Consider the following 12,838-nt stretch of genomic DNA (forward strand, 5'->3'; position numbering starts at 1 on the left):
AGGCCTGTTCAATGGTCTGCCTGATCCATTTGGCGATGGTAGAGGCCGAAGCCGCCATGCCCTTCCGAGGACCCTCTGGAAGAACAAACAAGGAGTCCGTCTTACGAAAAGACTCAGTCGATTTAAGGTAAACCCTAATCGCCCGAACAACATCCAGAGAGTGCAATCGCACCTCCTGTGGATGTTTAGGCTTCGTGCACAACGAAGGCAAAACAATATCCTCGTTAAGATGGAATTCCGAAACTCGTTTCGGCAGAAAAGAAGGATTAGGTGGCAAGACCACCTTATCCAAATGAACAACCAGGTACGGAGACTTGCAGGACAAAGCCGCCAGTTCCGACACTCTGCGAGCCAAAGTGATCGCCACCAAAAAGGCGACCTTTTTGGACAACAGAGACAACGAGATCTCCCTGATCTGTTCAAAAGGAGCACGTTGTAACACAGAAAGGACTAGATTCAAGTCCCAAGGGGGTAAAGGATCCCTCCTAGGAGGAACCAGATGCCGCACACCCTGAATAAAAGTGCCAACCAAGGAGTTGGGAGCCACGGGACGTTGAAACAGAACGGCCAGCGCAGACACCTGACCCTTTATCGTGGCCAGCGCCAAACGCTGATCGACACCCGTCTGAAGGAAAGACAGCACACGGGAAACCGAGTACGTGCGGGGTGAAAACCCCCTGGACTCACACCAGGCAAAATAGGCCTTCCAAGTACGGTAATAAACCTTTCCCGAGGAAGACTTCCTCGCGTTGATCAAGGTATGAACGACCTCTGGAGAGAGACCCTTCTCCTTCAGGACCTCGGTCTCAACAGCCAGGCCGTCAAAGCCAGCGACTGTAAAGCAGGATGGTAAATCGGTCCTTGAGACAGTAGATCGTCTCGAAGAGGCAGACGCCAGGGGGCGTCGACCGCCAGATTCACGAGGTCTGCGTACCAGGACCGGCGAGGCCAGTCCGGTGCCACAAGAATCACCGTGCTGCGTTCCGAGTGTAACCTGCGAAGGAACCTGGACAGCAACTGAATCGGTGGAAAAGCGTACATCAGCCTGTACTGATGCCACGGGGCCACTAACGCGTCCGACGCGTCTGCCCGAGGGTCGCGCGTCCTTGCCACGAACCTCTTCACCTTGTAATTGAGGCGAGACGCGAACAGGTCCACATCTGGAAGACCCCACTTCGCGCACAACATCTGGAAGACAGCCGGATGGAGAGACCATTCCCCCTGATCCAGGGTCTGGCGACTCAGATAGTCCGCCTGCCAGTTCTCCACTCCCGGAATGTGAACCGCCGTTATCGCCGGGACATGAGTCTCGGCCCAAGACAGAATGTCGGCCACTTCTCGAGCCGCTCGGGCACTCCTGGTGCCCCCTTGGTGGTTGATGTAGGCCACCGCCGTGGCATTGTCCGTCTGCACCCGAACCGGGCAGCCCTGCAGCCGGTCCGTCCAGCGATGAAGACAGAGCCTTATCGCCCGCAATTCCAGAATGTTGATCGGGAGGGAAGACTCCCCCTCCGACCAGGTCCCCTGGGCGGACAGAACGCCCAGAACACCACCCCAGCCCGACAGGCTGGCATCCGTAGTGATTATCGTCCACGAGATCGGACGAAACGACTTGCCCCCGGACACCAACGGGGACTGGAGCCACCACAGAAGGTTTTCCCTGGTGCGATGACTCAACGAGATCTGAAGATCCAGAGATTGAGGTCGCCCGTCCCACTTGGACAGGATCTCCGCCTGGAGACCCCGCGTGTGAAACTGAGCGAAAGGAATCGCCTCGAAGGCCGAGACCATCAATCCCAGACATCTCATACACGTCCGCAGAGACGAGTGTGGAACGTCCCTGAGGGACCTGACTTCCTCCTGAAGAGTCCTGAGTTTGTCTTCCGGCAGGAAGACCTTCGCCCGCACCGAGTCCAGTATCATTCCCAGATAGGGAAGACGAACCGACGGACTCACTGTCGACTTTGGAACATTTATCGTCCAACCGAACTCCTGCAGAGTTTGCATTGTGACAGACAGGTCCTTCTCCAGACCCTGACTGGTCGCAGACCGAATCAGAATGTCGTCCAGATACCCCAGGACAGAAATGCCCTGGGCCCTCAATAATGCCAGTACCGGTGCAAGCACCTTGGTGAAGACCCGCGGAGCCGAGGCGAGCCCAAAGGGCAACGCCACGAACTGGTAGTGATCCTCCGCAATGGCAAATCGAAGGTATCTCTGATGACCCTCGAATATGGGGATGTGAAGGTACGCATCCTTCAAATCGATGGAGGCCATGAATTCCCCCGGAACCAGGGCAGCCACCACCGAGCGCAGGGATTCCATGCGGAACTTGCGAACCCGCACAGAGCGGTTCAGAGCTTTCAAGTCCAGAATCGGACGAACCTTGCCCTCCTTCCTGGGCACGGTGAACAGATTGGAATAAAACCCCCGAAATCTGTCCCGATGAGGCACCGGAACCACCACACCCTGAGCCCTCAGGTCCCGCACCGCCAGGTGCAGATCCCGCAGGCGCTCTGGAGACAGTTGTAGATTTGAGGGAAAAAATCTGCTCTCCGGCCGAGAGAGAAACTCGATCTTGTAACCAGATCGAACGATTTCCAGAACCCATCTGTCCCGCACACGGGCCAACCAGGGCTGAAGAAACCCGAGCAAGCGTCCCCCCACCCCAAAACTGGGTGAGGGCGCCCCTTCAGGCCGAACTGTTATGGGCCGCAGGTCCGGATTGGCCGGACTTCTGTTTCCCAGACCAGGGCTTCTTCTGAGAGCCTTGGCCTTTGAACGGTTTGCCCTTGTAGTGCGGCCGAAAGGCACGAAAGGACCCCTGAGGGGGCCGAAAATTCGCATGCTTCTTCCCAGAAGCCCCCTTAGCCTTGGGGAAATGGGGCAAGAGAGTGCTCTTACCCCCGGTGATCCCCTTAATCAACACATCCAGGGACTCCCCAAAAAGGCGAGACCCATCATAAGGCAGATTGGCTAAGGTTTTACGTGAAGATTGGTCCACCGACCAACATTTCAACCAAACCAGGCGGCGAGACAACACCGCCACGCTGTGCACACGTGCAGCCAACGGAATCAGGTCCAGGTCCGCATCACACAGATACATGACACCCTGGTGGATCTGATCCACCATATCCAGGGTCGCCGCCGAGGCCGAATCGGCCACTAGGACGCGCCTAAGCATCTGCGTCCAACTTGCGATCGCCTGGGCCGCCATGAGAGAAGCAAACAGAGCCTTAAGCATAGAACCCGTAACAGAATAAGTATGACGGGCAAGAGACTCCAGTCTCCTATCCGTGGCATCACGGAAAACAGGGGAACCCTCTGCAGGAATCGCAGTGGCTTTGTTCAAAACCGCAATTGCATGATCCACTGGCGGAGGCACACACCACCGTTCATCAGTGGCAGGCGAGAAAGGATAACGCAGCTTGAATTTACTTGGTACCGCAAAAGGTTTGCGCAGATCGCGCCATTGATCCTTAACAGCGCGCTGAAAATCAGCATTGCAGGGAAAAACCTGCGGCGTCCTGCGTTTTCTCTGCGTCCCATAAGCCGCCAAGGCAGCGGGGGGACACACTTCGTCCTGCAAACGCAGCGTTTGCTTAATGGAAGCAATCAACTCATCCATGATTGCAAGCTCTTCAGGCGAGCCAGGGGGAGAATTATCGACCCCCTCAACTTCAGCCTCCACCTCAGACCCCACTAGATCAAGAGAGGAGCGGGACCCCGACAAGGAGGTCCCTGCCAGAACAGCCCCATCACCTTCACCCTCAGATTCAGAGGACAGAGCAACTCTGGGCCGTTTAGTAGATTGAGCAGCCACCAGCATTTGCACCTGGGCAGCAAGGCCAGCCACAATAGTGGCTAAATCCCCCCCTGGGGGGGAAACAGCGGTCCCCTGGCTTTCCACCAATACTGTGGGAAACTTGCCCTCCTGAGAATCCATTGCCCCTGTATGCCAGACAACCAAGGGTTAACTGCCCCCTTTCAGCAAGCGCGGCAAGCGCAGCCCACCGCACCACACTCAGGCACAATGAGACCCCCACAGGGAATATACAGACTGAATACAGGCAATGGAAAACAGGAATAGAAGGATAAAACCTGAGGAGACCCCGCTGCTGCTGCTGCCTCGATCGGTGTTCCAGGAAAGAGGAAGTGATGCTGCCAGGGCGCTCTATGTAAGCCTATGGAGGCTACAAGAAAATGGCCGCCGTGCATGTAAACCATGCGGCCGGAGCGGGCGCCGGTAAAATGGCGTCGTTTGGCGCCAAAATCGCCGCTCCATAGTGCATAAAAACACACACAATTTTATCCCATTATATGGATACATGTTAGATCGCCGCAGCGATCGCTGTATATGCCCCAACATGCCATTAAAAACATGCCCCACAGCACACAGCTTCCCACACTGCCCAGCCTGACACACACAGTGTCACACAGCTCCCCCCCCCCCCTTGCAGCCCACAGCATGCAGCCGAGAGATAGGGAGACAAGCAGTGTGAATAAAGGCAGGTTACACAGTCCCAGACTGAGACCCCCCCCAGACAGACAGGTCCCCACATAGATACACTTACCTCACATGGCGTGGGGAACCCGCACAGGCGAACAAGCCGCTGCACATGAGGCAGGGAGAGTCGCAATTCAAGACGCACACAATGGCGGTTAAGAAACCGCACAGCGTCCGGTGAGGTAGCCACCTCACCAATCATCCCTGCACCGAACAGGGATGGGTCGTTCACTGTGCCAGGAGCGTTACCTGGCTGAACGCTCGATGGCAGACTGGGAAGCCACTGACCCACGACCTGCGATCAGGGGGATCAGCCCGAGACCCAGTCCGCATGATCCTCTTCGTCCGAAGAACTAACTAATGCTGACAAAAATAACAGCTAAGTAAAGGTAGAGAAAAAACTCAAACAAAATATTAAAAAGAAGAAAGAGTCTGGGACAAAAAGTCCCAGCACAGAGAGAGCCAGCCACTCCTGACAAGCTAGACATTAAAACTGAGATATGGTTGCAGGAAGTAGGAGGGTATTGACTGAGGGGACCACCCCTTGAGGGTGGGATATGTTAAAGCTTTATTGTTAACATATTCTGTTGCCTAGCTACTCCTTCGGAGCAAAGTCTAATACCCCATATGTGACGAATATGAAGAGGCGGCGACTGTCGGAGGACGTAAGAGAAATGTAATTTTATGAACCTAAAATATTACCATAAAATTTTTATACAGGATTTATATAGCTTCAACAGTTTACACATCACTTTACAAGATAAAGAGATATAATACAGATACAAAACAATTCAAGACAAGAGGATAAGAAAAGTCCTGTTCAAGAAAGCGTATAATCTAAAAAAAGGAGGTGCTAGTAATATAAAAAGGTAATAAATGTATGGGGATGAATGGATGAAGAAAATGGAAAAAGCTCAGATCTTGGGTGAAAGTGGGATAGGCTTCCCTGAAGGCATTCGTTATTAGGAATTGCTTAAAAGGCAGACATATTAGAAGATCACCAGAAAGACTAGAGTAGGGGGTTTCCACAGGATGGTAGAGGCTCTGGGGGAGGCAAGCAAGTTAGAGAACAGGAGGTCTGATGATGATAACTGGCTAGACTAGCCCACCCAAAGATACAGCTGTTTCTAGCATTGTTCGCCTCATTTTCACTGTAAGTAATAGTCGTTTTCTGAGGCTCTGAATGACGAAAATGATACCATGTAAATAAAAACAATGCAGCATATGAGGCTTGAAGTGGTTGTAAACCACAGTCATGAAATCTGAACAAAGCACATACCTGTAGTGTTTACTTGTCTCTCTCCAAAGCTCCGAGTGTCATTTCTCTCTGGTGCTTTGTTCCTCCAACACCAGAGATAAAATGGTGACGGGGAGGAGAGCTCAGCACACAGCTTGTTTATTCACAAATATTTCTGCATTGCTTTTTTGTTCTTGTGTCCTGTGTGTGAAGGGGTGGGGGTGTCCCTTTCCTTCAATCAGCTCTCACTCACTGTACAATAACTAACTTCAGCTCCTAACCCCCTCCTCTGTGCTACTGACAGATGAAAAGGGATTTTTAGCACTTTGAAGGAATGTATAAAAGAGAAGACTGAAGATAAACAAGTATAAGTCATGTGGGAGGATTGGTTTCATTTTTGTGTATCATCTGATGCTATTTACTTCATTGGGTATATGGGAGGGTTTAAATACACTTTATATCAGCTCCACACCAGTAGAAGGTAAAAATGCTGGTTTTCAAAACGTTCTTTTGATTTTTGAGTGGTTATTGGAGTCAAATTCATTTTCATTCAACATTTACTTTCAAACATAGTTACAAGAAAATGTAAAGGAGCAGGATGGAAATTTTTTCTCGAATAAAGGTAATACTAACTGTGAATGTGGTTTGCATTTAGTAAAAAAATGTACATATTGTAATGAAACCTGCTTAATACATCTGGGATTCCATTCACATAGAAGGTCTGGGCAAAATTTGAAGGGCTTTTGAACAAAATAGTTCACTTAATGATGGCAAGAATCCTCTGATAAACACATTTTCTACAAATGTTTGAACCAAAATCTAGCTGTGCATGGTCAACTTTACTACAGTATCTCTCAAAACTCACTACCCATAGACAAGCCTGTGACCTGGGCTATTGGCTACATCAGAATCTTGACCTGTGTACACAACATCCACCAGGGCTTTCAGCCAACAAACTGCGGCTCCATCTGTGAATCATACACAGGTGGTGTCTGTATGGTACCTTAAAACAGTGATGGGGAACCTTGGCACCCCAGATGTTTTGGAACTACATTCCCCATGATGCTCATGCACTCTGCAGTGTAGTTGTGCATCAAGGGAAATGTAGTTCCAAAACATCTGGGGTGCCAAGGTTCCCCATCACTGCCTTAAAAGGTCCCTTACCTCTTGATTCTTTCCCATTCCCCTTTAGATTGTATGTGCTTGTGACTAGGGCCCCACAGCTCTACAATTCTATATATTATACATTGTAGTTTGTATTGTAATCCTTCCATTATGCTTCAGTTTTTACACCGTTAACCTGTAGTGCTTTAGAATAGTGCTGTACAAAAAAGCAAGGCATCCACAAGAAGGTAATAGTGAAAGAAATATTAACTATAATGCATCCCTTAAGCATTCATTGTTTGAGTCTAGAACAGGGGAAGCAACTTGCTACATTATGTCTCCCTTGTTTAGTTTTATCCTCTGCTGTGTTCCATACTGAGAGTCCATAACAGTCCTGACCACCTACAAGAACTTTGTTACCAAACATTTATTTAAAAAAATGTGTTTGTGATATACAGTGAATACACACACACACGTCTTCACCTTAAATGATTAATACACAAGAAAAAACTAAACATGCATTTAAGCAACATGCATACATACATCACTGGTCTTTATCTTGTGTGGATTAACTGGTCTTTCGTCTTCACCAATTTCTACTTCTGTCAGTCTTAGCAGATTGTATATTGTGTCTCCAGTAACCTAGAAAAAATAAAGTTTTATTACTTCCTACACAGCTGTAACCCTGACCACTGTAAACTAGGGGAAAAAATGGATAGAGTGTTTGAATGAACACCAGGCCTGATTAAAGTGGTTGCAAACACAAGTTTTCTTACCTTTATTTGTGCAGCAACCCTCCCTAGCACCCCCCCCCCCCCATAATACTTATTTAAACCCCCTCTGGATCCAATGATGTCCAAGGGAGCTTTCCATCGGCTGGGGTGCCCCCATAGCAAGCTGCTTGCTGTGGGGGCACCCAACAGGAGGGAAGGGTCAGGAGTGCCATCGAGGGACTCGAGAAGAGGGGGATCCAGGCTGCCCTGTGCAAAACCACTGCAGGTAAGTATAACATGTAAGTTTACCTTGTTTATTATTTAAAGCGGTAGTATACTCCGCCATTAAACTTCTACCTACAGGTAAGCCTATGATAAGGCTTACCTGTAGGTAAAATGAATATCTCCTAAACCTGCATGGTTTAGGAGATATTCGCCCTGCATGCAGCCGCTAACACCAGCGGTGCATGCGCTCTCAAGGTCCAGCGGACCTTCAGAGCTCTTTGCCGGCTCCTTGTCAGAAAGTAAACTCCCGCGCGCATGCCAAACCCAAAAGAGACGCAGAGGGAACATAACAGCTCCCTCAGTTGTGTCCAGGCGACCGTGTCGGGGCATCGTTTTAAGGCAAGTATTTCATAATGAGCTAGTATGCGATGCATACTAGCTCATTATGCCTTTCTCCTGCAGGGTTTGTTTTGTTTATGAGGATACAACCACTTTAATGAATAAAAAATTAAAGCTTTACAATCACATCAAACTATTATAAACCAAAAATATATAATAAAAATATTTATATATATATATATATATATATATATATATATATATATATATATATATATATATATATATATATATTATATATATATATATACACATATACACACACACACATATACATATATATATACACACACTTTATATTCTTTTATTATGAACACACGTATTAAAAAATTAAAAAGTATGTTGGTAGGACCACAAGAGAGTTGAGGATAAGACTTAGGGAACATGTTTCAAACACCAGAAAAGGGTTTAAAAACCATAGTCTTTCCTACCATTTTAAATTGGTCCACCAAAGTAACCCTACCTTATTATCCTTTTGCGCAATTGATAAAATTGAACCCCATTGGAGGGGTGGTAATTTAAAGCAAGCAGTGTCACAGAACGAAACACAATGGATCCACCGGTTGGAGACACTCCAGCCTAGAGGTTTAAATGTGGATGTAGATGTGAACTGCTTTTTATCCGATTGGTAGAATTAGGGAAAATATTGATATTACAATTTCTTATCCTCCTCTAAATTAATTTTTATAGATATTTTATACTTATATTCCTATACATATTTTTATATTTATTACATATAAAATTTAATTTTTTTAGAATTTTTAGTAAATAAATGATTATCATTAGTTTAACAAATTTTAATATGTATGTATTCCTCCATAATCCATTATAATAAAAATATGAAAGTATAATAACTCCCTCCATAGAACTCTCCATATCGAGTATTAATAGATAAGTATATATTTTTAATTTGGTTTAATAACATTTCTTTTTTTAATAATATAAAATATATATAATAACTTCCCCCTGCTCCCTAGAATTCTCCTTAATTAGTATTAATAACCAATTATATATCTTTGCCTCTCATTTGGTTTTAACAAGTTTTATGTCTTTTTTAATAAAATATATTTCTTAATAAAAGTTGTTTTAAAATTATGGTAATTGAATATTGAACCCGATATTAATATAAATTTTTATGTTCAATATCTAATAATATGTATATTCCTATAATTCCTAATTTACCATCTGAAACATAGTATAGCCCCAGAAATTTAGCCATTTGAGGTATATTTTTTTATATTTATAAGAGGATTGTTTATTGCGAGTGTATAATAGGATTCTATATTAATTTTGTAAACAGGAAGTGACGCCCGGTTGTAGTAACATCCATATATATATGTATTTTAAAAAATAAGTTTATTTGGAAATCATGGTATAGTTGATTAATATCGCTAGACCAATACTAAATACAAGACAAATGAATTTAAGATAAACAAAGCTTCGTTCCTTAAATAAATCCGGATATGATGTAGGAGAGGCTACGATATAAAGAGCCTCTGTCAACAGGAAGTGATGTCCTTTGAAGACGCTGTATGTGACGGCGAAACGCGTTGACGCACTTCCGGTTGCGGAGGTAACGTCATTTCCGGTCGGGAACTTCCTGTATGTGGAACGTACGCTAATAGCGACGCCACTCGTTTTTGTTTGCTACATGCCCAATTAACTTTTTTATCCTTGATATCGGAGACGATTTCAACACGGAGGTCACATCGGAGGAATCCCATATCAGATCCTGGGCAAATGTGCAATAAAACCAAGGGCTTTCTTACAATTTTAATCCGGTGAGTGGGGAACCAAGAGGGCACCTTCACCATACAAGCACCTTTATTCACTTGGCACTTTGGCACCTTTGGATCAATAAGGACTATATTTCACCATTTATGCACTTTAACTTTTTTATTTTCTTTTGCAAATTATATATATTAATTTGTTTAGCTTAATCATGCACTATATTTAATTATCACAGAAATTTATGCACTTCAAATGTGATTGAATTATCATTATATATTTAATATTGATGGGTATAATTTACATATTTTTATCATAAATTTGCTTTTATTCATTTATATATATATATATATATATATATATATATATATATATATATATACATACATACACACACACACACATATACATATATATATATATATATATATATATATATATATATATATATATATATATATATATACACACACACACACACTTTATATTCTTTTATTATGAACACACGTATTAAAAACTGAGTATACATTTGACTTCAATACAATAAAGATGGAAGAAAGGCATAATGGAGAACAGGCTGCATCAGGACATCTGTCTAACCTTCCCAAATATGGTGTGTTTGTTATTAAGCTCATCAGCACGGCCAAGTGTAAAGAAAAATTGGCTGCCATTGTCATGAGGTCCAGCATTCGCCATGGCAACCAGCCCTCTCCGAATAAAGCGCAGACGTGAATGGAATTCATCCTGAAAGCAAAAAGAAATAAAATCCAATTCTGTACACAATATACAACTATTATTCTCCAACATTCTGAGAAACTTCCAAGAGATGACACTTGTTAGCAATTCATATATTCAGAGCAAAGGCTGTGCATCACTCAGCAAGCTATAAGGCAAAGTAGATGGAAGCACAGTGTGGAAAAACATATGGGTTTTAAGGTTTGAAAAAAATAAATAAAGCCATTTAACCCTTTCGCTGTCAGGCCCCGCGCTGCACTTTTAAACTCAGGTGGCCAGGACATTTTTGCAATTTTTCCATTGCTTTTTTCTTTTTCCCTAACAGCTTTTAGAGTTTGTGAAAAACCGCCCTCAAACCAAACATTTTCTGAAAGTACCAGACCAGTGAAATAAAAAAGGAAGGTGCTACTGATTTTTTCAGGCCTTATGATATTTGCGCAAATGTTTATCAAACAATATTTTCGTAAAAAATACAACACTAAAATCATTAACAGTGGATACAAACATGGCATAAGTTACAAAAATCCTGCTAAATTCTTTTTTTTTTTTGCCAGATTTTAAATTTCGCTTTCGCTTGTGAAATGGTGAAAACTGAAGGTAGGCAAAACTGTAAAAACAATTTACTCTAAAAATCCGAAGGTTAAAATTTTTTTTACTTACAGCTTTCAGAGTTTGTAAAAATACCCCCCAAACCACACATTTTTTGAAAGCAAATCGCTATTTTTATTAAAAACACACTATAATCATTAACAATGGATACATACATGACAAAATTTACAAAATCATGGCCAAATTTCTACTAAATAAAAAAGCTAAAAAACTGTATTGAGTTAATAACAAATATTTGTACATTTTAAATTGTGCTTATCTGTGAAATGGTGAAAACTGAAGGTAAGCAAAACTGTAAATAAAAACTATTTACTAAAAATCTTGAAGTTTCCATTCTTCACTTACAGCTTTCAGAATTTGAAAAGACCCCCCAAACCATACATTGTCTAAAAGCACATGATCTGTAGAAAGAAACATTTTTGCTACTTAAATTTTTTTTTTTTTAGGCCCTGCAATAATTGCGCACGTTTATCAAATTGTTATTTTCACAAAAAATACACTAAAATTGTTATCGGTGCACACAAACACAACATAATTTGCAAAATCCCAGCTAAATTGCTACTAAGACATTGTTCACATGGGGCATACTTTAGGTGTATTTTAAATGATAGAGACAGAATATCAACCAAAAATCCAGAAAAAAAAAAAAACACACAATACAAATGTTATAAATGGAGTTGCAGTCCAATGAGTAAAATAAGTATTTGATCCCCTACCAACCAACAATAATTCTGGCTCCCACAGACTGGCTGCATACAGCATGTGCCCATGTGGTACACAGATTAGTCCTGTCAATTTAGGTAGGTGCTCCTAACAACAACTCATTAGGTGTATAAAAAAAACACCTGTCTACTGAATCTCTTTCTTCCATTTAACCACTTAAGCCCCGGAAGATTTTACCCCCTTCCTGACCAGGGCCTATTTTGCGAATTCGGCACTGCGTGACTTTAACGGACAATTGCGCGGTCGTGCGACGCTGTACCTAAACGAAATTGACGTCCTTTTTTTCCCACAAACAGAGCTTTCTTTTGGTGGTATTTGATCACCTGTGCAATTTTTTGATCATGGGCTATAAACAAAAAAAGAGCGTCAATTTTGCAAAAATAACAATATTTTTCACATTTTTTTTATATGAAATTCCCCAAAAAAAATGTAAAAATCTAAATTTTTTAACATTTGCGGCCAATTTGTTTTTAGCTACATATGTTTGGTAAAAAAAAAAAAAAAAAAATCGCAAAAAGCGTATTTTGATTGGTTTGCGCAAAAGTTATCGCGTTTACTAACAAAGGGAAAGATTTTTGTCATTTTTGTTGTTTTTTTTTTTAACGAGTAATGGCGGCGATCTGCGATTTTTTTTGCGGTACTGCGACATTGCGGTGGACAGATCGGACCCTTGACTGACATTTTTGACACTTTTGGGGTTACCAGTGACATTACTGAAGTAATTAGTGCTATACATATGCACTGTTACTGTAAAAATGACACTGGCAGTGAAGGGGTTAACTGTATTGGAGAGGGAGGGGTTAAGTGTGTCCTAGGGGCATGATTGGACATGGCTACTGGTGTAGAACAGAGATCAAC

General features: G+C 43.4%; 1 protein-coding gene across 1 annotated transcript in view; it reads right to left on the reverse strand.

Moving 5' to 3' along the window:
• Positions 1 to 12,838, reverse strand: part of CWC27 (CWC27 spliceosome associated cyclophilin) — a 371,659-nt gene that overhangs the window by 341,266 nt on the left and 17,555 nt on the right. The window contains exons 4-5 of the mRNA XM_082248209.1: positions 10,514 to 10,657; positions 7,392 to 7,490 (exon numbers count right to left, since the gene is read on the reverse strand). Of these exons, the coding sequence (XP_082104335.1) occupies positions 7,392 to 7,490; positions 10,514 to 10,657 (243 nt within the window). The remainder of the gene's footprint in view (positions 1 to 7,391; positions 7,491 to 10,513; positions 10,658 to 12,838) is intronic.

Source organism: Pelophylax lessonae (assembly GCF_965119305.1).
Source record: "Pelophylax lessonae genome assembly, chromosome: 1".
In the NCBI taxonomy this organism is placed as follows: domain Eukaryota; kingdom Metazoa; phylum Chordata; class Amphibia; order Anura; family Ranidae; genus Pelophylax; species Pelophylax lessonae.